Raw genomic sequence first — 27,220 nt, forward strand, 5'->3', positions numbered from 1 at the left:
AGAGGTAAGCACGCAACCTCTGCCCAAGTACTGCTAGGCCTCTTTCAGGCAACGTCGGGACAGCGGTTACCTGTATACGTGTGGTGAACTGTAGATATGTCATGTGTCATGCCACCGTTCCTTACTCATCGGAATGACCCTCGGCGGAGAAATGAAGGAAGTCCACACACACAATTAACGTTTAGTACCTCAGTCCCTAGGAACGGTCAGGGCCTGGTAAAACTTCACTTGCAGTTTGACAAAATACAGTTTAATTACGCACCAGTGCAGGTAGGACAGTAAACTCGAGGTCAGGGAGGAAACGATGATATCGGTCCTGTAGTCCACGTTATATGCCAGGTACGGATCCTGGAAGGGGAAACTCTCCAAAGGAGGACGGGGTAGGATCTCTGTGTAAAGGCACACTTAGTGAGTGTAGCTTTACAAAATCTAATTCACTTGTGACAAAGGACCTTCACAGACGTTTAGAGCACGCGGCAGATTTCCAAATCTATAACTTTTACAATGTATCTTGAATGTGTTGGAAATTTTCCAGAAGGTTTCACCCTTTGTCATGCAGTTCTGAGAGTCCAATGCCAAAAATTGTGTGACCTTTTTTCTTATTACATTGTCCAAATAACTTTTGCTGCTTTTTTGAGTGAAGCATGGGATATTTGTAATATTTTATATAATAGTGTTTTTTTAATATTTTTTTTCATCTTTGTAGTTGAAAAATAAACAAAAACTATAAAATAGTATATAATTACACCATTTTAGAGTGGGTTTCCCTTCCTGCTCTGGTCATTTTGATACAGGGAATGTGTTTGGGTTGTCAGGATAGTAACTTGGTTTGAGTTGCTGGTAGCATATTTTGTTTTTACAGTTTCCACAACTTTTCAATTGATAGGCTGGATGTCACCAGCTATTAGTCTATCAACTCGAGACTAAATTGGTATTGAACGGAGGACAGAGAAAGGGGCAAAGAGTCTTCCTAATACCCAAATCACATTTTTCCTAGTCAGTCGGTGTTTGGGAGATTTTTTTAAGAACATCTTTAGGTGGGAAATCTCTTTTAAGGGTTTGTCTCACAAACACAGCTCCTTTTTAAGATGCCAGTCACAGTTGGTCCGGCTTATATAACCCCGGTGATCTACTGTAGTGACAGTGGAAGGCTCACTTAAGGTATACATTTCCCGTTCTCGCTGCAAAGGAAATGTGGTATTACATACAGGCCATTTTTATAAATGGGCTGGGTCCCAAAAATTGGTGCCACACAGTGCTGCTTTCCATTCTAGCTGATAGTGGATGGGAACCCAAGCGGGGGATCACTTCCTCTAAAATCTGTTTACCCTAATTGTCATATCAATGTCATAGACTTTTATACTTGGTTTTGGCACTTTGTCTGAGGCCGCCTGCAGACGAGCGGGTCGGATCAGGCGGCGGGAATTCTCGCCGCAGGACCCTACCTGAGCGCCTGCAGAGATGAGCGTGTACTCACCAGTGCCCGGCAGCCCCGGCTCTTTCATGTGCCGGCTGCCGGGCAGCCGGCGCATGCGCAGACAGGAGCTGGCGGCCGAGTGAGTGACGTATCTGCGAGCCCCGCACAAAAATAGGACATGCCGCGGTTTGTTTGCCGCGCGACATTTTGCACGCCCAAACCGCGGCCGTCTGCATAGGAGTGCGTATTGTAATGCACTCCTATGCAGGCTTTGAGCGGCGGAAATCCCGCCACGGGATTTCCGCCCGTGTGCAGGCAGCCTTACTGAAACCTAATCCAAGCTGAAGAAAAGCAAGTGAGGAAATTATTTTTCCCCCATACTACTTTTGGTCTCACCTCTTCATGATTGAATTAGACTGTTGTACATACGTGTGCAGTACGAATGGAGAACATACAGAAATGTTAGCATAAGTATTGCTGTATGAATTGCTGTGTTTTCTGCCCATTGTGTGCCATCAGACTATTGTGCAGCTTGTAGAAAGTTTCATATCTATTAATATAATACAGCTGATAATGGGTCAGGAACTTAATAAAATAGAGATTTTCTTCTGATTTTCATGGATTTTCCTTTTTAGGAATGCGGCTTTGGATATGGGGAAGATGCAGAGTGTTTACCTTGTCGACCTAATAGGTTCAAAGAAGATTGGGGTTTCCAGAAATGCAAGACTTGCCTAGACTGTGCATCTGTCAACCGCTACCAGAAAGCAAACTGCACCGCCACTGGGAATGCCGTGTGCAGGGAATGTTTGCCAGGGTATGAACTATATTTTATGTTATATATCCTCTGCTCATTCTTTGGTTGTCCAATATCAATGAATGAATCGCTGTATTCATCCAGAGCTGAAGTTATAATTTCATTCACTGGATCTGCATTCTTTGTGCACCTCGATAACTGGATGAGTTAAAGGGGTTGTCCATTTATGAGCTATTGATGGCCTATCCTCAGGTGAGCCATCAATAGCAGATCAGCTGGGTTCCCTTTTCAACGGGAACTTAAAGAGTTATTCTGAGACCAAATAGTCATAAATCATCTCACAGTGCTATAGTAAATCCATACATTACCTTTCCTCTGCGTTTTCTGCTCTCCTATTCATTCTGCAGAATCCTCTGTGCTTTGTTGTTTACATCAGTACTTCCTGTTCACAGTCCGACTGTGCTTCTCTATTACATCTCTCTCTGCCTGTTCACTTTGTATCCTCCTTCCACAGACAGCTAATAAATACTGAACCTCATCTACTAAACCAATTATGATCAGTTAGCTGCTGTCACTGTTTCATAAAACTGAATAAGAGGAGAACACATGTAACATTGTCACCAGCTATAGAAGAGGAGAGCCTGTATCACTGTCACCAGCTATAGAAGAGGAGAGACTGTATCACTGTCACCAGCTATATAAAAGGACAGAGCCTGTATCACTGTCACCAGCTATAGAAGAGAACAGCACCTGTATCACTGTCACCAGCTATAGAAAAGGAGAGCCTGTATCACTGTCACCAGCTATAGAAAAGGGGAGCCTGTATCACTGTCACCAGCTATAGAAGAGGAGAGTGCCTGTATCACTGTCACCAGCTATAGAAGAGGAGAGTGCCTGTATCACTGTCACCAGCTATAGAAGAGGAGAGAGCCTGTATCACTGTCACCTGCTATAGAAGAGAAGAGCCTGTATCACTGTCACCAGCTATAGAAAAGGGGAGCCTGTATCACTGTCACCAGCTATAGAAGAGGAGAAAGCCTGCATCACTGTCACCAGCTATAGAAGAGGAGAGAGCCTGTATCACTGTCACCAGCTATAGAAGAGGAGAGAGCCTGTATCACTGTCACCAGCTATAGAAGAGGACAACGCCTGCATCACTGTCACCAGCTATAGAAGAGGACAGAGCCTGTATCACTGTCACCATCTATAGAAGAGGAGAGAGCCTGGATCACTGTCACCAGCTATAGAAGAGGAGAGAGCCTGTATCACTGTCACCTGCTATAGAAGAGGAGAGCCTGTATCACTGTCACCAGCTATAGAAAAGGGGAGCCTGTATCACTGTCACCAGCTATAGAAGAGGAGAAAGCCTGCATCACTGTCACCAGCTATAGAAGAGGAGAGAGCCTGTATCACTGTCACCAGCTATAGAAGAGGAGAGAGCCTGTATCACTGTCACCAGCTATAGAAGAGGACAACGCCTGCATCACTGTCACCAGCTATAGAAGAGGACAGAGCCTGTATCACTGTCACCATCTATAGAAGAGGAGAGAGCCTGGATCACTGTCATCAGCTATAGAAGAGGACAGAGCCTGGATCACTGTCACCAGCTATAGAAGAGGACAGTGCCTGTATCACTGTCACCATCTATAGAAGAGGAGAGCCTGTATCACTGTCACCAGCTATAGAAGAGGACAGCGCCTGTTTCACTGTCACCAGCTATAGAAGAGGAGAGAGCCTGTATCACTGTCACCAGCTATAGAAGAGGAGAGAGCCTGTATCACTGTCACCAGCTATAGAAGAGGAGAGTGCCTGTATCACTGTCACCAGCTATAGAAGAGGACAGCGCCTGTATCACTGTCACCAGCTATAGAAGAGGAGAGCCTGTATCACTGTCACCAGCTATAGAAGAGGAGAGCCTGTATCACTGTCACCAGCTATAGAAGAGGAGAGTGCCTGTATCACTGTCACCAGCTATAGAAGAGGACAGCGCCTGTATCACTGTCACCAGCTATAGGAGAGGAGAGCCTGTATCGCTGTCACCGGCTATAGAAGAGGAGAGCCTGTATCACTGTCGCCAGCTATAGAAGAGGACAGGGCCTGTATCACTGTCACCAGCTATAGAAGAGGAGAGTGCCTTTATCACTGTCACCAGCTATAGGAGAGAAGAGCCTGTATCGCTGTCACCGGCTATAGAAGAGGAGAGCCTGTATCACTGTCACCAGCTATAGAAGAGGAGAGTGCCTTTATCACTGTCACCAGCTATAGGAGAGAAGAGCCTGTATCACTGTCACCAGCTATAGAAGAGGAGAGTGCCTGTATCACTGTCACCAGCTATAGAAGAGGACAGCGCCTGTATCACTGTCACCAGCTATAGGAGAGGAGAGCCTGTATCGCTGTCACCGGCTATAGAAGAGGAGAGCCTGTATCACTGTCACCAGCTATAGAAGAGGAGAGAGCCTGTATCACTGTCACCGGCTATAGAAGAGGAGAGTGCCTTTATCACTGTCACCAGCTATAGGAGAGAAGAGCCTGTATCGCTGTCACCGGCTATAGAAGAGGAGAGCCTGTATCACTGTCACCAGCTATAGAAGAGGACAGCGCCTGTATCACTGTCACCAGCTATAGAAGAGGAGAGAGCCTGTATCACACTCACCAGCTATAGAAGAGGAGAGTGCCTTTATCACTGTCACCAGCTATAGGAGAGGAGAGCCTGTATCACTTTCACCGGCTATAGAAGAGGAGAGAGCCTGCATCACTGTCACCAGCTATAGCAGCAGGTGTAATCTACCTACATACTAGAGATCGGTCCTAGTGTGCTGTGGTACATCCTTCTGTGAAATGCTGTGCCTGCACTCCACTGTGCTTTGATGTGTATAACTGTTGCAGTCTTTAAAAAACTACTGTTTTTCAACCAAATAAATATATACACAATATACCAGTATGACACGTTTCAGCCAAGAGCTGTAGTGTCAGCCTTAACCTGCAATATCAAGCTGGGCCACTACAGTGGGTAAGGAACTGTCTGCTTTCAGCAGAAGTCAGCTCTGTGCCCGCGTGTGGCCGGCCGGTATGCAGCTGAATGATGGGAGTCTGCTGCTTGGACCTTCTGCTCATAACTGGACACTTTAAGGCAATATGGTAGCTTTACCTGTAGCCCTGTTTAAAGTGACGCCCTATGGAAAATACATTAAAGATCCTTGGGTGTCATCTAGCAGGCCGTTCCTGTCTATGCTCCCAGACCAGTCAGTGACTGGCATGCCCCGCTTGGGAGTCTGTATAATTATGTAACTCACTATGTGTGCAGTTGCACAGAATAAACAGTCATTTTCTATACAGATTATTGGGCAGGTCGTGACAACCGATGCTGAGGTCCTGAGCATACAGGGTGGTTACACAAATGGCTTCCTAAAAGACAGTAACAGTTTCAGTAAAAAGTGCACCCTTAATAAAATAACAATTTATTAGCATCTTTTACTGTTGCTGTTCCTCTGTTATTCCTACTGGAAATTTATGAATAGATTTGCAAATCTATTCATAAATGAAATATGTCCCTACTCTGTCTGAAAGTGTCCGACTATCAAACTGTGTAGGGACATACCCTGTTGGCAATGGGAATGGTAACGCCCAGTTGTCCATCTATTCAGATATTTCCAGGAGCAATAACAAAGGAACTGCCCAACATTGAGTTCTCAGATGGAAAAAATGCTATAGCATTGTTTTGTAACGAGGAATACAAGTATTTACAAAAACTAACAAGAGAACTGACAGATCCTCTTTAGTACCACAGATAGCACTTTGTCATATCTCAATGAGTTATGTCAAATGACGCAATCAGCCCTTCTACATCTGTTAACTTGATCATTTTCTCGTTTGCTCGCCCATTTTTTTCTGCAGCGTGGGTATTGGGTGATAGCCCTTTGTTATATATAATACTTTATTTTGACAAGCATAGATCAATTAAATACAGCTTAGACGGACTCGGTTGCTGCTCGTTAGCCCCTCTGCATTTCAATGGCCTAGTGCAGAGGGTTGTCTATATTAAGTGAATTCCCTACATTGTATGAAACCACTAAGCATCACCCTTCTTAACAGCGGAGAGGGGCGAAATATTTTTCTAGTGAATTAAAAAAAGGGTATTCTCAATTAAAGCGAGGAACTCGTCCTGAATTCTTAATTCCATCTCCCTTTGTGTGGAAACAAATGCATTTCGGCCTCTCTGGTACTGCAGAGCCTGCACTTCCACAGGGTATCGTTAAATAGAGACGTACAAGAGGAGTTCTCCGCTCTTGATTACTCTTCTAGTCCTACAGCAATGGAGAATTAGATGGAACCATTCCATGCTGAATAACCATGAGATTAGCTTTTAGGAACACACTCAAAACCTTTACATCCTCCAAATATACAGAAGGCTGCATAGATTGTAATCATCAGTACAATGCCACTAGTATGCAATAGTTTCTAGAGCAGTCAACAGCTGAGGAGTCGCATGGAAGGGGCCATGAGCCTCATGTAGGCATTAGTTGGAGAACGCTGCCCAACAACAAGGTAATTAGAAGCCATCCGGCCTATGTACAATGTCGCTGAACCATTTATCGACCTGTCTTCACGCTCAACCAGCACCTCTCCTCTCATAGTCCCTCCACCAGCTCCCTACGGCACAACAAATACAATTCGTAGCGGCACTATTCACTAGGTACCAGTCCCAGCACAACCTACACTTTCGAGTAGGCAAAAACCAGCACTCTTGAACTATAAGATATTTCTTCTTTATTGTTTCCTCAGAACACAATAGAAGTGTTCAAATGTTTAGCTACTTCGCTTACTTGTTTCTGAAATTTCACTATTTGAAAGCTTTTCTTGAGGTTTAATGTCCCGTTAAAACTCATTGCGAATTTAGGAGTAAGCCGAGACACATTCACTTAAGGCAAGTGAGTTTGTAATATGTTAACATTAGAGATGAGCGAGCATCGGTCTTTTCGAGTAACTGATTACTCGTCTGAGCACCATGCAGGGGGGGTGGCCGGGGGGAGTGGCGGGGAGATAGAGATCTCTCTCACTCTCCCCCTCACCGCCCCCCACATGGTGCTCGGACGAGTAAGCAGTTACTCGAAAAGACCGATGCTCGCTTGAGCATCAGCCTTAAACGAGCATGCTCGCTCATCTCTAGTTAACATGTTTGTGCTACAATCTCCACTTTTCAAGACCTCTCTCTCACTTTGCACTCTTTTTCTATAAGGTGCGGTCCGGCACCACTGTGAGTATATTGATTTTAACCCTTTCCAATCCAATTTTGTATCCTGGTTTTCCTAGGGGGCTTACTCTTTTTCTGCCATTATGCAATGGCGCTAAATGCTGGCTACAGCCAGTACTGCATGAGGTGACACGTTAGATAGGCTCCGACAGCAGAGAGGCTGGCAATATACAGTAAGAGAACCCCAACGGATGTCTTCCAACATCGGAGCTGTACAGCCTTAAATCATAATGTCTTCAGACGTCAGACAGTGGATTGGAAAGGGTTAAATAGTTTTCAGTGCGGAAGCCCCAAAGTATATAAAATCAATAACTTCTTTTCCATTTTCCTTTTCTTTTTTAAAGGAGATGTCCCGCGCCGAAACGGGTTTTTTTTTTTTTAAACCCCCCCCCCGTTCGGCGCGAGACAACCCCGATGCAGGGGTTAAAAAAACCACCCGCACAGCGCTTACCTGAATCCCGGCGGTCCGGTGACTTCAATACTTACCGCTGAAGATGGCCGCCGGGATCCTCTGTCTTCGTGGACCGCAGCTCTTCTGTGCGGTCCACTGCTGATTCCAGCCTCCTGATTGGCTGGAATCGGCACGTGACGGGGCGGAGCTACACGGAGCCGCTCTCTGGCACGAGCGGCTCCATAGAAGAAAGCAGAAGACCCGGACTGCGCAAGCGCGGCTAATTTGGCCATCGGAGGGCGAAAATTAGTCGGCACCATGGAGACGAGGACGCCAGCAACGGAGCAGGTAAGTATAAAACTTTTTATAACTTCTGTATGGCTCATAATTAATGCACAATGTACATTACAAAGTGCATTATTATGGCCATACAGAAGTGTATAGACCCACTTGCTGCCTCGGGACATCTCCTTTAAGGAACTGCTGTAAATGCAAATTCTTATATTTTGCAAAAGTGGCATCACTTGTTTCCCCGCCAGCCTCTGTTCACATTCCTTCACAATACTATGAAATCTCATTTATTTGTCGGCAAGCTTGTAAGTCGCTTTCACTACACTGACTCATTTTTCAGCTCTTTGCAGGCTTTTCTGGTTTATGATTGTGTTGGTAAATTTCTAAAGTATTTGTTCCACTCTGCTTGGTTAAGTCCACAGACTTCTCTGTTGTGATTCCAAAGTTGCAATGACCATGCCTGACTGAAGTAACTCAGACCAGCCATGTTGTCAGGAATGCAGCCATTGTTTTTACATGCTGTACGGCAATCTCACGCTACAGGGCAATCTCATTTCTGCAAAGAGATAGTAGGGTAACTGAGAACATCTTTAGGTTCTTGTTTTATTTGAGTGGGAAACATCTGAGGATGCATTGAGGACTTCTACTTCCTTATAGAGCTCTTCCAGATATAACATTGATGCACAAGAGCTCCAGCACCATGGCTCCTATTCATATATGTATGGCGGGCTCTTGCCTATTCCCCAATGGATGATGTCAGGTGAAAGATGGATCAAGCTCCTTGAATTTTAGTGCCAGATCCTTTTGTGCTCCAGACGTATCTGGCAGCAACTTATCCCTTCTTCCCATTATAAATGCATGAATGCTCAGTTGAACCTAACATTCATATGTATGGGGGATTGGGAGAAATAGCTGAATGCCTAAACAAGTTTATCTGATAGCTATTGAAGATATATGGGCACATTTAAAGAGTACCTGCACTTTCAGAACACTTTTGACATAGAGACTTGTCAAAAGTATTGATCACTGGGGGTCCTGCTGCTGAGACCACCACTGATAGCTAAAATGAGGGGGCTGCGGCGCTCAGTTGAACCCTGTTCCCCTCCTCAGCGTTGTTAACTCATTTTCAGCTGCTTCTGGTAGCTGAAGACAGCCTTATAAAGGTGTATAGAAGCTTTCTATACAGCTCTCTGAAGCCGTATTCAGCTGCCAGAAGCAGTCCGAGAATGAGATAACCTAGCCAAGGGAGCACAGAGATAGGGTGAGCGCTACAGCCCCCTCTTTCTAGCGATCAGCAGGGGTCTCAGCAGAGGGACCCCCACTGATCAATACTTTTTGACATGTCATACAGACAATGAGGTTTTGCTGAATGAGGCCAGAACAGCAGTTACTGATGGTCCAGTTACGGTTTTTGGTCATCCAGATTTTGGTTTATCAGCAACAGCGCCTGTTTCTCAAATTTTGGAAAGACGGTTGGCAAGTGCACTGCGGGTAATGGGAGGTCTGGTTTGCTAGCGTTGATTGAAATCTGCAGTGATGGCACTGCTTGAGATAACGCCATCAGTCACATTCCCAGTAATGAAGAAAAATTACAGCGTTAACATGACAATGAATGATTAAAATAAAACACTCTATTGTTTCTCTAGTATGCAAAATTGGATCACCATCTACCAAACCATTTTTTTAATATGGGTGTTTCCACACTTTTGACACAACCTGTATTGTTATACAAACGTCATCCAAATGCACTGATTTTAGCACATTTTTCAGCAACTTGGCTAAAGTGAAAGTTGTGATCCATGGAAATCCATTAATCAAAGACAGACAGTTTTATTTCCATCGAAAACTGAAGAGGGTGCCTTGTTTGATTGGCCTAGAAATTTTGTGAACCACTGTAAGGCATACAATTCTGGTCTTATGCACACAGAATTTTACTACTTAGATTTTCATTTACTACAATAATTTGAAGGTTAAATGAAATGATCAAATAAAATTGAAGGAAAATATTGCTAGAGGTTACATTTTAGAAAACTCAATTTGAAAGAAATGGAATTTCATAAGATGAGTATTGTGTTGCAGGTTCTATAGGAAGACAAAGCTTGGTGGCTTCCAAGATATGGAATGTGTTCCCTGCGGAGATCCCCCTCCAACATACGAGCCTCAGTGTAAGTAGATCACATTCTTCACTTCGGCTTGTCTTGTCTCTCTTTAGAATTACCCAGATTTCTGCAGTAGTCCTGAATTTTCACCATTTATTAATAATTTGTTTAACAGTGGATTGATGTATACTCAGGTCTTTAGCAATGCATTAAAATCTGTTCCAGCCCCATGCATTTCTATAACACATATTCTGGGGTCTTCTGACAATTATTTGCATCAAGGCACAGTTCATTACTAACCAATCTTTCTTGAAGAACACATTGCTCAGTAACCAGGCTTAGTGTGCCGTTATTTAAAGTGCAAAGCATCTGTGAAACCAACTCTTCCAGTCTCCTTTCCTTAATTGAAACACCTTTTGCTGATTATCTCTTGAAGAAGTCATTAATAAAGAGCTTCACTTACTTTTCTCCCTGCACTCCATGTATGCCACATTAACGGTACAACTGTTTGTGTGTTATTAGATTGTGTATATCTATAATGGTGACTTGGATTACAATGAGACCACATTTTATTACTATTAATTCCAAAGGGTTTGCTTACTTTTTCTTGCAATTGTATGTGTCTTAAGGAGAGAACACATCTCTGTTGTTTGATTTGTTCGATTTTGTGGTCTGTAATTTACCATTTATGCTCACTGTTCTCCAGTTTTTAAAGGGACATACAGGACATAGACATCAGATTTCAGTGTAACCTGCTGGCAAGATGATGCATACAGGGCTGTTCTTGGTAAAAGGTGTTCAGGGACTAATTGATTTTCTTCTATGTTGTCTGTATATATCTGTGATAAGTGACCCTGGAGGGTCTGTCTTACAGTTGTTCTGAACACTGTATGATACTATGAGCACTTTCTTGTCCTAAATTTTAATTAAATTCATTGATGTGAACGAGCCCAATGTTGAAACCATAACTCTATGGAAAACTTGTAATTGGCTTCGAAGCCCCAAAATGTCAACCAAAAGTAATGCAAAATAGCTTTATCGATAACCAGCCAATGCAGTTCCAAATTCTTCTGCTTCTCTGCTGGCCTCTGCACTTTCCTATCGCTGAGCACATTCTGTCTAAGCATATGAGCTGCTGCAGCAACTGGTTCGATGGAATGTAGTCAGCTGGAGGGAATTTTGCAACTGGTGGGGGAGCGGGAGGAGTCCATACTAGGTCAACGGTAGATCTGTAAGGTATGATGAAAAATGTTTGGTACGGTGTTAGCCAGTAGAGCAAAATGTGATTCTACCCAGCAAGAGAAACCAAGTCATCTTGTAGATATGATACCTTTTAATGGCTAACAAAAATACCTGATGCTATTGCTAGCTTTTGGACCGCTTGAGAGGGTTGAAAGCTCGCAATAACATCATGTATTTTTGTTAGCCATTAAAAGGTATCATATCTACAAGGTTACTTGGTTTCTCCTGCTGGGAACAATCACATCTGTAAGGTAAGTATGACTTCTTTTTTTTTAAATTATATAGCTATCTAAGTTTTGTTAAAATATTATTTTTACCGCTCAACAAAACTTTTTAAGGATTTTATTTGGCAATCAAAGTTATTTTTCCAATCTTTGATTTAGTTTTTTTAAATGTATCTTATCAAACTTGTGCAAATGCATCAAACAAAACTTCACTCTGTATTTCTTAACACAGTTGCGTCATTTTCAATCACTTCCCGACAGCGCCTACCTTTTTTCTTTTGCTCTACTTAATGGACTACTGTCAGAGTAACCCTGAAGAATATTAAAACATCTTGTCCTGTTTTGAGTTGACTCTAGCAAGAGCCATTGTTGATCCAAGCAAGCAAGGAGTTGATAAATTGACTTTCCCCTAAAGTCGGTAGCTTAGATCTTAAGTTGTGAAATATTTTTCAAGAAAGCTCTGATCGGGGCATTGTCTCCAGCAGATGTGTGTGTATATTACAGGACGGCGTGCACACAGATTAGATTTCAACCCTCGAACCCAAGTAGTCTATAAGGCAGAGGCAAATATTTGTAAGCCCTCTCTTCAAGTGCTTTGGTGGCAAATGAAAGTGTTAATGCCTGTGGGGCCCCCATAAATTAACAAAGTCTTTTGTAACACTGAGATACTTTGGCAAGTGTTTTGTTTGCCTGTGAACACTTGTAAGGGGCATGAACTTCCTGTGCTAAAGGCTTATAGAGTGTAGCGAGTTTATTAAGACTTTGATCAGAAATTCTAAGAACTAGTAGCAGTTGATTATTACCCAGCTGGCAATAAATCTCCCGTCTTCCTTTTATTCACTGCCTGGGTTTTCAGATACTTGAAAACAGAAACTGGTTTAAACATTTACCCTTCGCCGGAGGAGGGATGTGGGGACCTCCTTGTAGAAACACTAAATTTACTGAGTTGATGCCCAGCATTTTGAGAGGCCATACAAGTTAAAAGTTGTTACTAAAATAAAAAAGTTTGGAAACTTTTCGACTGTTTAGTTCAAATGAAAAGTAATAGTACAGAATAATTCAAGCGGATTATTATGTCTCCCTTTTTCTGAACACGTTTTATTAACAGTCGGTTCCGGTTTTTACAGGCAGCATGGTGGCTCAGTGGTTAGCACTGTTGCTTACAGGTGTCCTGGATTCATATCTGCATGGAGTTTGTATGGTTGCATGGACTTTCTCCCCTGTACCAAAAACATATTGATAGGTTAAAAGAGTTTTCTAAGATTTTAAAATAAATGTAAAACTGTAGAATAAAGAAAAAACGACACTTTCCTTTTGAATTCATCATTCACGTGACCGTTCTGCTAATCACTGGTGTCAACTGGTGTCATTTATGCACAGATGCCCCCAAAGGATTGGCTGAGAGGTCATCTTGTCTGACTGGACTTGGGGGCCATTTGAATGGTGAATAGATTTTTTTTTGCATTAGCTTACACTGTTATCTGTTTCCTGTAATATTTTTTTTAACCCTTAAACGCCTAAGGGTTAAAAAATCACGTGGACCCCCAATGTGAGTCCTATATCACACATTTTGCAGTAATGGTAGTTTCATCATTAAGGCCAAGCTTACACAGGCATGTGGTATTCGCGGAAGCAAATTGCATATGGTTGGGTATGTGTGCGGTTTTCCACGTGGATGTACTGCGCATGACAGCGTATTGTCTGCGCGAAAGAACGAAAGCAAGCAGGGAACAGCATCATAAAGTAGCCCAACCCCCTGGAAACACCCTTCGATCGCGCAGGTGACATTCTCTTGTGCTGTCATGGTGAGATGTTCTGAGAACCTTCAGAATAGGATACTGCACTCTTGGCTTGGCTGGTTAATACTACTTATTTTGATAGTAGTATGAACCATTTAATAAAAAAAACAAAAGACTTTTTCTTGGGGAGAAAAAGCCCAGAAGAACAAGCAGAGGTTGCAGACAGCAGTCTGGATGGTGTATTGCTCCCCAGACTCTGTCCTGCATTGGCTACCCACAAATTCCTGCTGTCTTTATACCATTTTTTATCTAGTCTGTTAGCAACGTGCGTACAAATCCGTGTCCATTCACAATGTTATTTGCTTATGCACTGTGGATCAAACACATCCATAGAGGTCAATGGAGCTCATACGCATGGAATCCATGGTAAAATGGAGCATGCTACAATTTATCTTTTGCTCACGAATTCCAGAATTTCTACCCTCAAGTGTGAGCGAAACCTCGAAAGTCAATGCTCACATATTCCTGCGTATCACACACACAGACGGCAATTGTGGAATCCACAATTCAAATCCGCTGATGTGACACCAGCCTAACGCCCACATACGGATTTGCATCTCGTTTCACGTGGCGGATATTCGCGCGTGAATTCCGCAGTGGCAAGGTTCTATTGAAGCTAAAAGCTTTCTGCCTGCCAACGCACACATGTGGATTTTATGCAGCCCTGTTGTTTTGACCTTCTCCTAATATGTTCCTGAACCAAATCTTCAGCTAGATCAGTAAGGAAGCTTTGTCTTCTGGTTTTCTTTTTACTCGCATTCCAGTCAGGATTATTCACCAAGAGACTACGTAAGACGCAATTCCAGCTACGTCAATGCACTTCATGAATACTGTGAGTGGCTATCTCCTTGTTTTTCTTTCACAAGTGTAGGTGTGTACCATCTGATCAAGAGCATCAACACCTCCTTTTGTGTTATTGTAATGAAGAATGATTTCTGGTTTATAAGTGTCTCCCACAATAACATCAGAGCTGAGGTGCATTGTGGAGAGAAGCACAAAACTCTTTCCTGCTTTGTGCACATAGGACACTAAAGAGTGATCTCTTGCAAAACCAAAAAAATAACTTTTTACTGCCTTGTGTTTGATAGGAAGAAATTCCTTTGATATGAAAGTCGTGTTTTGACCCACTGTGCCAACCAGTGTTAGCTCGTTCTTCAGCAAGTGGTCAGCGAGTTCCATTGCTGTAAAGAAATTGTCCATGGTAATATTTCGATGGGTGCCAAAGTACCTTGTAGCCAATGCATCCACCACCTTGAATGAAATATTTGTTCCCCTCACGTTGCCTTCTTTACCCAAGTAGGACAAGCCTTTCAGTAGGTAAACGTAGCTGGAGTCACATAGCCAGAAGATCTTTATTCCATATTTTGCTGGCTTTGAACTCATGTAGTGGCGAAAGCAACAGCAACCTCAGAATGGAACCAATTGGCCATCAGTAGTTAGTCAGATTCACACCTTGAAAGTACTAATTTTGAAGATTATGATTTATCTGGTCCCATATTTCACAAAAAAGCATAAATTTGTCTGTAGCCCTTCGAGCACTTCTTGACGACTTATCATTAAGTCTTAAAAAGTTCATTAGATCTTCAAATCTTCCCTCACGCATTGTGGCACGGAAAATTAGTGGACAGTATTTCTTGCGCTACAGAATTCGGACGTTTGAGAGATTGATTTTCAAGTGACCTGCAGTGATCAGCAGTCCAATCAAAGCTCGAATTTCTACTAAATTACGTTTTTGCCACATAAACAATGAATTTTTTTATCTTTAGAAATTCTCTCTGCTTCCGAATTGGTGTACTCGACCACTTTTTTAATAACATCACACATTATGTACAAATCAAAAGCACCCACTGAACTCTACAATATATTCAAAGGTGGCAGTTTGTGACTTAGTAAAGTTGTGATGGAGGTATAGGACGCCATTGTGACACAGTTGGATTTTAAATGATGAGCGTTGTTGTGGTTGTTGGTTTTTTTTTTTTCTTTCCACCTATTTGGAGCCTGCCCTGTTTTTATTAAAGGTCAGAAAATCCCTTTCAAGGCTTTCAGTCATGCATTGCTTTACTACATCCCTGTCTTTGTTCTTCAGACACAAGACAGGGACTGTGGAGATCATGATCACATGAACGACAGCACTACATTATTAGTCTATCCATTGACTAGTTTGGTTGAGGCAAATTGTTTGGAAGCAGTAACCTCCCAGACCTTATTTTTGTGAAATCCAGCTGACCTACCTGTATGCTTTTGAAATGCAGAATTAACAGGAATGTCCTGGGCTGTAACTGGAGTACACCTAACCACTGTGCCATCATGCTGCCATTTTGACCCACCTTGCAACCTTGTACTACTCATGGGATACATATAAAGGAGTTCATCTGATAAAGTGGTTGCCTGTGATATATAGGCACAGGCCAAGTTTAAAATAACTTTGTAGTCTGGTACTCGTCCTACAGCAGTTTGAAAAGTCCTAAGTTACTGTCACTTTTAACCCATGATATTCAGGGTTCAATTCGCCTTCCTGCAACATTGAAAGAAAAATCAGCTCTATAAACCACCTAATTGCTAATGGGAATAACAGCACCAGCAACTCATGTTTGCCAATGGGAGATGGTATATTGCCACTGTACTGCCACCTGTTGGAAGATAGCTTCCCTCTTAGTTTATGTCTGACATTTTAACAGGACTTGTAACGTGACTAAGGATATAAGTCAAACCAGATTTTTCTCCATAAGGAAAAGATTGCCATCTGCAGACAGGCTGTTTCTGAGCTTTTGCCCGTTGTCAGTGCATGGCCTGTTAAAAGGTCAGACATTGACCCATAGAAAAGCCACAGGGGCATTGTACAGTGTCTTGCAAAACTATTCCCCCCCTTGGTGTTTTTCCTGTTTTTGTTGCATTACAGCCTGGAATTCTCCATTAGGTATAATGAAAAAAGTTTTGGTACCATGTTGGCCAGTAGAGCAAAATGTGATTGTTCTCAGCAAGAGAAACCAAGTAATCTTGTAGATATGATACCTTTTAATGGCTAACAAAATAAATGTTGTTATAGTGAGCTTTTCAACCTCTCAGGGTCCTTCCTCAGGCATAATGAAATAGATCTGAAGAGCAATGCATATGGATGTTTGGGGGTTTGTATCATTCAATTTACACAACACGCCAACCACTTTGATGGCGCAATATATATGTTTCAATTGTGACTCAAACAATAATTAAGACAAAAAAAAAAAACTTCAATGTGCAAAATTATTCAACCCCGGAAAGACATTACTTTGTGGAGCTATCTTTTGCTGCAATTACAGATGCAAATCTCTTGGGGTTTGTCTCTATTAGCTTTGCATATCTAGACATTGGGATTTTTGCATATTCTTCCAGGCAAAACTGCTTCAACTCTTTCAAGTAAGGGTCCGTTTAGAACTGCCAATTTCTCATTTCAACGAGCGAACAATGTCCTAGTTCACTCCTGCAGCCTGTAGGTATTATTGTATCTTGTCACCACCAAATAGTACCCATCCTGTATATAAACTACATATCAACTATTAGCGAGCGAGCCAACGATGATTTTTATGCAGGCATAAAATGAAGGATGAATGAAAAGCGAACGATTTATCATTCATCGTTCAATGGTTGGCTGCATTTACACTAAATATTGTTCATTTTGGCTTGTTTGAATGATTTTTTTTGGAACAAAAATTATTCCGTGTAAAAGGGCCTATAGATAGGTTGTGTTGGTCTATAGCAGTCTTCAACTCATGCCACAGATTTTCAGTTAGATTTAGGTATGGGTTTTAACTAAGCCATTCCAAGATATGCTGTTTGGTGAACTCCAAATGTGTTTTCTTATGTTTTTCTTTAATCAATGGCTTTTTCTAGCCACTCTCCATAAAGTCCCCCTCTGTGGAGTGTACGAACTATAACTGTCCTGTGACCAGATACTTCCATCTCATATATTTGGTGCTCCTTCAGAGTTATCGTTGGTGTCTTTCTTGTCTCTGATTACTGCCCTCCTTGCCTGGTCTGTGAGTTTTGGATGACAGCTTTCTCTTGTAGGCTTCTACTTGTCCCATGTTCTTTCCATTGTGTTATAATAGATGTAATAGGGCTCTGTGGGATGTTCAAAGTTTGAGATATTTTTTTTTGTAGCCCAATCCTGATCTCTACTTTTCCACAACTTTGGTTTTCATGTTTCAGACTCAGGGGCCTCTCAGAACAGGAGTAATTATACTGATATCATGTGACACTTTGATTGCACACAGGGGTACCGTATTCAACTAATTATGTGACTTAAAAACTTAATTGGTCGGACCAAACCTTATTTAGTGGTTTCCTAGCAAAGGAGGGGGAAGGGGGGAATACATATGCCCTCACAACTTCAGTTTTCATTAATTTCTTTTTTGAAGGTAAGTTTTGTTCCATTGTAACAAATTGAACTATTTTGTCAGATCCATTACATAAAACCTGAATTAAAATCTATTTCTAGATTGTAATGCAACAAAACATTCCCAATGCTGAGGGGTTGAATACTTTCACAAGGCACTGTACCATCTCTCATTTGTATACCTTATTTTTCAGAAGAGCATTGCACGGCCAAAAAGTCTCCCATGCCAGCTTACCAGTTTCCTAATGTCCCAAAGCCCATAGGTGCCTACATTAATATACATTTTTCTCTGAAAATGAAAGGGCTTGCTCAAATGTAAATTTTTGGCTGTGTGTGCAGTTTATTGCACACAGACCTGTTACAGGCAATTGGCCTATTCAAACAGGCATTTTTTTTACATTGACCAATGGCTGGCGTTAAAAAGAAAATAACGAAAATTGGCAGCTTGTCCTATTCAGGTTCAATTTCTCAGATGACATTTGCCAATTCAAGTCAATGGATGCACAGTTTTCTGGGGGAGGGTTTTGCATGCAATAGATACGTATGCAATCTGGACATAAATGTGGATTAAAATTTGTCCTTTTTGCACGGACTAAAGTCGGACTCGTGTGAATAAGGCCTAGAGCAGTCCTTGTTGTGTTTTTAGTACTGATGCGCTATCCCGGATTGCAATCCTACACTGCGCATTTAAGATTGAAATTATTAATCATCCTGAACGCCACCCATTAGTTATTTAGTTAACGTCCAAGTCGCTAAATCATTTGTGACAGCGAGGGCTGCTGAAAACACCATCCAGATGGGGAAACCGATGTGTGTGTTTAGGTTTTCACATATCACAGCTTGATCAAAGTTCTTGGTTAGAAGAATGTTATACATAAAGCCTTCAATTTCAGAGTCTGCTGCCTTCTTATCCTTCTGTCGTATTCAAGATGTTATTTGTGCTGCGCACACACAATAACAAGCGGATTTTGCTGGACTCTTCTAAACTTTAGCAAAAGTTTTTTTTGTTTTGTTTTTTTAAATCTGTACATAATATATAGAATTAGTATGCTGTCAAAAGAATTGGCACTAAGTTTTCATGTTCCCACTTTCTTCTCTGACGTATTTTTAGAATTTATCTGCTTTAATATGATCACAAACGTCTATTTACATAGCCAGCAGTGTATGGATGTAACAATGCAGTCACTGAATTGTTAGTATGCTGGGAATTTTCAAGTGATGTCTTAATCTATATATATAAAGGTCAAAGCCCTCACTGACCGACTGACTCACTCATTGACTCACTGATTGACTGACTGACTCACTGACTCGTCACTAATTCTCTAACTTCCTGATGTTGTACAAACATAAAATTTGGCAGGAGCATTCTTTAGGTCCTAAATAGGAAAAGTAAAGGGGTCACAACTCGAAAATTCAATGCTAAGTGCAAAAGTATTGGCGCCCTTGTGTAAAATAGTGTTTCCATCCAGATGTCCTTTTTGTTTTTGCATACTTGAGGCATTGAAAAACAGATTATGTGAAGTCACACAGTCATGGATGTGTTTGGGATCTGCACTGTCACACTAAGGTTCCTTGGGTGCACCAGATAAAATTAAAGGGGTTGTCCTATCAAATAAATGTATCCCCTATCCTGATAACTGAGACATTTCAACCTGTGAAAGCCCTTCACAGAAAAGGATGAAGATATTATATCCATACTATCTTTGTACATATGGCACATCGTCAGTAAGCTCTAACAGAGAACTTGTAATCATTCAGAAGAAATAGAACCTAGTGACAAGGGATTGGTTTCATGTGGGTTTGTTTTCTGATGGGCCTTTGGGAGTCTATTATTGTGTCAGAGCCTGGACCCACTAGACTAGGTGGTCCTCTGGTACTCTGGTGGACCAGTCCAAATTTGAGTACTGGGGATTTTGAAACGGCGAGAAGATTCCTATACTGTTCGGATCACAGTAGACATTGCCCTCCGGTTGTTGATGAGGCATGCCATGCCTCCTGATGCAGTGTGGCAATCTCACATTAGTGGCATAGTTATATGGTGCAATCATTCTGTACCAGATCACAAATCACTTCAGATGGGAAAATTTACTTCCATGCAGATTGGAACAAGTGCGGAGGATAACTGGGGCTATAACTGGGCCATTGTGGCTGAGTTCATGCATAGCTAGTGTGCCGCACAGGAAAACTGCATGGTTTTTACATGTATTTTGGTTGTGCGTTTTTTACACGTGTAACACATTTTTTAAAACTTTGTATTTTAGTTTTTGCACCCATGAAGCCACATGGCAAATAACCGCAAAGCAAAACCAAGGCAAGCTGCAGGAAAATGCATACGCCTTTACCAGTATGTGGGAACTTAGCCTTAAAGAGGTTGTCCAAGCGTTTTTTGTTGTTGTTTTTTGTGGGGGGGGGGGGTCACTTTTCTTTTACAGTTTCCAGGGGGCAGACAACTGTGTAAAGGATAGAGGGAGAAAAACACAAAAATAAAACTAGCTTTTTCGATGGCCCACTTCTCCCATGCCGCCTCTCCGGACTTGTGTTCATGTGTAAATGAATAATCCATGATCACTGAGACTAGTGATTGGCTGCAGTAGTCATGTGAATGATGATTAGCACATGACCCCTGTATGAGCTTTCAGGGCCGAAGCTGTACATTTACAAGACGAATACTGAATTATTTTTGAACTTTTGCACAGTTATCTGTTCCCTCTTTCAGAAACACTCCATCAACCCATTTACGCTACATTTACACAGACCAATTATCTGCTAAAAATTCACTCAAGCAATTTTAAGCGATAGTTGTCCCTTGTAAATGTGGATCCCAACAGGGTACTGAGCAAGACATCACTAATTGGTCGCTAGTTGCTTCGTTTTAACTCACTGAAATGAAGAGACTGGTGAACGATCGCTCAGTATGAACAGGCAGATGCACATATTTGAATGACTGCCTGTTTACAGTGAATGGAGGCAAGGGGCTGGAAGAGATCTCCAGTGTGCTCTGCTTCCATTCACTAAATGACTATTGCTCTTGATTGTCATTGGGATGACTGTCAGGTGCTTCTGTGCCAGACAGCCATTCTATATAAAGTTACCCTTAGGCCACTTTCACATGAGCCCTTATGGCTGCATTTCTGCGCTCGTAATACAGATGTGCGTCCCGGTCTGACGACAGGGTTTACTAGCAGATCGGATCGGTAAACCCTGCGATCGGACCGGCACGCACGTCCGTATTACAGACACAGAAATACAGCTGTAACACACTCGTGGGAAACTGGCTGTAAGCTGATAAAGTCTCTGAGCAGGCAGTGATTTCACAGCTAGTCTTTAATTTTCGATGAAGCATATAAATTACATTATGTCTCAGATTTTCACATAATAACCACATTGTTAGTTTTGCTTTAAGGTTGGATTGTTCTTTAATAGCTGGTTCCTCTGCCTATGGCAGCAATAATTTAACCAAACACTTCCTATAATTTAGTACTTTAGCCATCATGCATTATGGGAAGGGGGGTCTCTGTCTTTGGCTGGAACACGCTGTGCTTCTCGTTACTAGACCGCTAGATGTAAAGAAGATAAGTGAACCCCACCACTAGTGTGTCTGTCTCCACATTCCTCCACACAAGTTGCCGGGCAGTAAAAATAAATGGCTTTGTTCTTCAGTAAACCTCACACGGCCACTTGAGCAATTGTGCATCCAACACATCAGAGGTGCATGAGAGTGTCTCCTGTACCCACTTTCTACATGAATAGCTTCTCGGCTGGTACAATCTCTTGTGTTGGAGGAGTCACATTACACTGGATGTCTGATCTTCCCTCGGAGTCTAAAACAATTGGTGTATTCTTTGTTGAAAGAGGGAAGGTTTTAAAGAGCTTCATTGTGCCTCCGTGACCTGTTCAGCTGTGTGTATTTATCTAATTACAAAAGGCATAAATGTAATGTCAAGCCAAACAATGTGTGTGCCAAGCATTCATAACTCGCTCATAGGTAGGAGGGCGAGAGCTGGTGAGCCTGTGTGAAGCACATTTTCCAGTTATGAGTTGTGAAAACTTAGAGGGTTGCTCGGACCTTATTTGCATCTGCTGCAAGTACTTTGACGAGTCTACCATTTTATTTCCATCGATGAGCCATACGAAAGCAAGAAACAGAAAACCAGAGCCTAATGCAGGCTCGGACGTGCGCAGAAAATATGGAGTCCTTTTGACTCTATTTTATGGAGGCGTAGACACTATGTGCTGCTGTATGGGAACATATTGCGTCTAGGGGTGAGTTGCCTCATAATACGGCAGCCAATGGAGCGTGCCATTGTTTTGTTCTCTTATTGATTTATGCAGATTCCAACAGAAAAAATGTTTACATGAAATCTGAGGCATACAATGGTGTAGTAGGGGGCCCATAGACGTCTTCATACAACTTGAAGATTTTCAGAACCATATTATGGCGCTTAAAGGGGTTGTACCAGGATCACAAGTCATCCCCTATACACAGGATAGGGAATAACTTTCTGATCAGTGAGAGTCTCACTGATTAGACCTCCACCGATCCCAAGAACGGGGGTCACCCACCCTCCATCGCAGTAAGGAGGAGACTAATTACCCTTAGTCCCCTAAGCCAAAGACATTGAAATCAGTGACTGAAGCCACTCACCAAGGAGTGTTATTTCCAGTACATTACTCAGTTATTTAAAGGGGCTTTCCAGTTGCTAGCGGATTTTTTAATTATAGGTGCAATCCCACTTTAGCTCCGTGGTCCTCCTGGTCTTGATTTAGCGCCAATCAAATAAATATCACTGCAATACCAGACACAGCCCATGGGCAAGAGTGGCACTTTTTCAATAAAAAACAGACATTATTTCTTTAACCTCATGCAATCTTCTATACTTATACATTCTTAAGAAGCACCTTTTAATTTTCAACCCCAAATACAGTCTGTGCACGCTTTACTGTAGTCCCAACCAAGACCTCCATGAATTAATACATTAGATTACTGACTACGATCCTCTACCACTGATTTCACCCAACTCCCTCCTTTTCTCTAGTCCCCGTAATCCATGATTATCTCAATCAACAAATGAGTCATAAAACTCCTCATTGCATTCCTGTATTACATGAATGGTATTTATGCTTGTGATCTGCAGTATTTATCTCAATTCCAGAGTTTTGACTACTTATGCTGGTCCTCCTCTATAGATATGCTGTTATTGTGCAGTGACAGCTCGGGGGGGAAAGAGCTCTGGAGAATATTTTGGAGACTGAACAGAACAATTTGAGCCTATGCCCTTCCGATTGTGATCTTTGTTCTTGCTCCCAGCTGGCAGCCTCGTCCTCTAATCCTTGTGGAAACTTACATTTCAAGCACAAAAGCTATTTTATGTCTTATCCTACTGCACAGATGTTGTGGAGAGGATGTAGGAGAAGAGGATGGCTCAGTGTGCGCTTTAACTTTTTATTACATACTTTACAGAGATACTTCCTTTTCTAAGTCATATAATTCGGATTGCAACCATTAATAAAACATGAAATGCATCCGTCACTGCAATGATTTTAGACACGTAGAACTCTTTAAAGTGGGAAACCCATTTATCATTTGTTTGTTAATCGAGGGGTGTCCCTTGTTCAGGACCATAAGAATGCTGGAGAAGAACATGTTACAAAGAGCATCTCTCTGGAGGACCTGGATCTTTTGGGATCTTGAAGATCCCATTGATTTAAATATACACCATGTAATGCTCCATGTCTCCTGTGGTGGCGCTGCAGATTGAACATTTGCTGCCAGGTTACTCCGCAGATTACAGCTAGTCGTTGGAATCCCAGCAATGGGGCATCTTCTGATCAGCTTATCATTAGGTGGCCCTTCAACAAAAAAGATATTTTTAAAAAGTAGATAGTCCATTTTTAATATATTTGGCACCAGTTAAGGGAAACATAGTTGTTGCTATAGGTGAATAACTTGTATGCATGTAATGGTGACTCTATAGTTCCAGATTTTGAAATTTTATACCTAACTTGGCTTAAAATCTGGTGACATGCTGGGAGATAGCAGGTCATTCAATAATGTACAATGTAAATCTTCTAACACTGAAGTATCAGATCCCTGTTACACCTCTGCCAGGTCAGTTCCTTAAGATTAACCATACACAGCACAATGTTTCATTAGAATAAGGTAGGAGTCAAGTTATCAATCTTGAGACATTAGTCTATTGTGAGCAGTAGAGATCCAATGCCCACCAAACCAATTAGGTTCTTTGGTGAGTGTGTATTTGAAATTTTGACCCCACTCCAATGCATACTCATTGGTTGCAGAGTCCACTGCACACACATAAATACAACCCCAATTCCAAAAATGTTGGGTTACTGTGTAAAATGTTAAAAAAATGTTTAAAAAAATGTTAAGGAAATCTTATATAACTATATATTATTTACAATTTTCCATTCCATTTTAAAACATTTATTTCGAAATTGATGGTAGCAACACATCTCAAGATAGTTGGAACAGGGTTAACAAAACACTAGAAAAGTAAGTGGTACTAATGAAAAACAGCAGGAGAGTCAATTTTCTTCTAAGTTACATGACTGTGTATAAAAAGAGCATGTTAGAGAGGCAGAGTCTCTCAGAGGCAAAGATAGTTAGAAGTTTACCAGTCTGTGAAAAACTTCATCTAAAAATTGTGGAACAATTTCAGAAAAATGGTCCTCAATGTAAAATTGCAAAGACTTTGAATATCCCACCATCTATAGTACATAGTATCATCAAAAGAGTCTGAGAATCTGGAAAAATTCATGTGCAGAAGGGACAATATATTAGCTACCCAAGATCTATGAAAACCAGGCATGATTCTGTAATTCAAATCACTGCATGGGCTCAGGGATACTTCCAGAAATCATTGTCTGTGAGCACAGTTCCCCGTGCAATCTACAAATACAAGTTTAAACTCGATCACCTTTTTCTCTACACCAAAGCTTATTTAAAATAGACTGAGGGAAAATGGAATACTGTTCTGGGATCAAATGAGTCAAAATGTTAAATTCTTTTTGGAAACCACAAACCCTGTGTCCTGCGGACCTAAAAGGAAAGGGACCAACTAGCTTGTTAGCAGCACACAGTTCAAAAGCTGGCATCTCTGATGGCATGCAGTTGCATTAGTGCCTATGGCATGGGCAGCTTACATATCTTGAAAGGCACTACGAATGCTGAGCCTTATATAGAAGTTTTAGAACAACATATGCTCCCATCCAGGCATCGTCTCTCTCTGGGAAGGCCTTGCATATTTCAGCAAGACCATGCTAAACCACATACTGCATCCATCACAACAGTAGGACTTCACAGAAGAAGAGTCCGGGTGCTGAACTGACCGCCTGCAGTCCAAACCTTTCACCAATAGAGAACATTTGGTGCATTATGAAATGAAAAATCCCACAAAGACGATCCAGGACTGTTGAGCAGCTATAATCCTACATCAGATAAAACAGCATTTTTTCTTCCAAAACTCCAGCAATTGGTCTTCTCACTTTACAGACTGTGGTAAAGTGAAGAGGGGATGCAACACAATGGTAGACACGGTCCTGGCCCAACTTTTTTCAGATGTGTTGCTGCCATCAATTTCTAAATGAGTTCATTTTTTTAATGAACTAGAAAAATGTCTCCCTTTCACCTTCTGATATGTGTTCTATTATGAATAAAATATGATTATATAAGATTTCTAAATCCTTGCATTCTTTTTTTCCTTACATTTGCTACATTTTAAACAGTGTCCCAACGTTTTTGGAATTGGGGTTGTATATGCAAGTGGTCTTTGAGTGAACACTCGCTGTTGCGGGCTCTTGCTGGACCACAACCAGCCAGAAACCTTAACATTGAGTGCTCTTTCGAAGGCCAGCAGACTAAGTCGCACATCACTTGCACATATTTATGTGTTTTTAGGAATCCATGAACGATAATGAGATGGCAAAATGTTCAAAAAAGGCAGGAGGCAATCCACTTTCAGTGGGAGGCGCATGCTGAACAAGCATAAAACCTTCCTGGAAAGTTGTTGGCTAACCGTTGAAAGACATATATTAGGGAATTCTTTACACCAGATGATGATTAATCAACCAGCGAAATCAAATGAGAAGTGAATGAATTCTCACTCATCCTCTGGTCGGTAGCTGTGTTTACATAGAACAGCTATTGCTTACATTAACTCCATCGAACAACTATTCAGACAATAGGTGTCCTGTGTAAAGCCAAGTTAATATTATACACTTGCATTGCTTGCTGTTTAGTTTGGTGGCCCCAATTTAAGTCTGGCAGATTGTGAGGGATTAACAGCTATATTCAGTAGAATGTTAAAATGGATGAGCGCCCTTTGGAAGTAATGGGCATTTCATGACACCCAACCCTTTCCCTATTAACCGATTTGTAAATACCACTCCTACATCTCCTGTGCATAAAGTAGTTTGGTACTAGCGTTCTACTGAAAAAGTTTGGTTATGGTAGTGCTTTATTTCAATGCATTCCTTGTAATCTGATTAATGTCCTTTATTCCTTTCGTAGAACTTCCAGTTGATCTTCTATTAGGATAACCTCTTCTATCTTAACCACATGATAAAATAACTCAAATGGAGTGCAAGGTTATGAGCCTTGTCACTATTTACATCATATAGATGGCACACTATGATTGGGAAGGAAATATAGTATGCTTTATCCAGAATCAATATTTGTGCAAAGGAACGCCTTATCTAGAGGCTATACACCTGTTATACCATTGATCCTTTTCTGACCTTACTATAAATCACTAATCTAGAATCAACAGCCTCTAATCCCAACCCATTGTGTATGATTTACTGATTAAGCCAATGTTTTTGCACCCAACATCATATTGTGCTACAGCGGATATGTAATCATATTGTTAAGCTCCACCTTGACTTCACCCTAAACCATATATTAGGGAATTATCCTATGAGTAATCCCCTATTATATCTATTATGTAGATTGTTTCCTTTAAAAGCATGATCCATTTGAGTAATGGAGTAAGGGGGCCTTGAGGGAATTCAATGAAAGGTTCTATAAGGAGTAATTCGGAGACTCGAAATATTAGGGGATCAATGATAAGGAACTGCAGTACTATGAAATCAAACGTAATCCCAATGCCAGGTTATTGGCATCAGCACCACTTTTTTTTCATTCTTTTGACATTGGAGCAGCATCATATTAACATTGGAATTTCCCATACTTTAAGACTTTTGTGGAGTTGACCATACCAGAATTTTTTTTGTATATGTTTTAAAGTAACCACAAGGCCCCATGTAACCAGCAGAGCCTGTACGCAGCACACAGATGCCCTATGCCTAAGAAGCCTAGGCACTCTATGCCACTGTGTGCTGCCTTAAGTGGCACAGTATTA

General features: G+C 41.5%; 1 protein-coding gene across 1 annotated transcript in view; it reads left to right on the forward strand.

The window, feature by feature from the left end:
- TNFRSF19 (TNF receptor superfamily member 19) overlaps positions 1 to 27,220 on the forward strand; it is a 77,271-nt gene that overhangs the window by 30,585 nt on the left and 19,466 nt on the right. The window contains exons 4-5 of the mRNA XM_066582259.1: positions 2,053 to 2,231; positions 10,184 to 10,269. Of these exons, the coding sequence (XP_066438356.1) occupies positions 2,053 to 2,231; positions 10,184 to 10,269 (265 nt within the window). The remainder of the gene's footprint in view (positions 1 to 2,052; positions 2,232 to 10,183; positions 10,270 to 27,220) is intronic.

This window comes from Eleutherodactylus coqui, chromosome 1 (genome assembly GCF_035609145.1).
Source record: "Eleutherodactylus coqui strain aEleCoq1 chromosome 1, aEleCoq1.hap1, whole genome shotgun sequence".
NCBI classification, from domain to species: domain Eukaryota; kingdom Metazoa; phylum Chordata; class Amphibia; order Anura; family Eleutherodactylidae; genus Eleutherodactylus; species Eleutherodactylus coqui.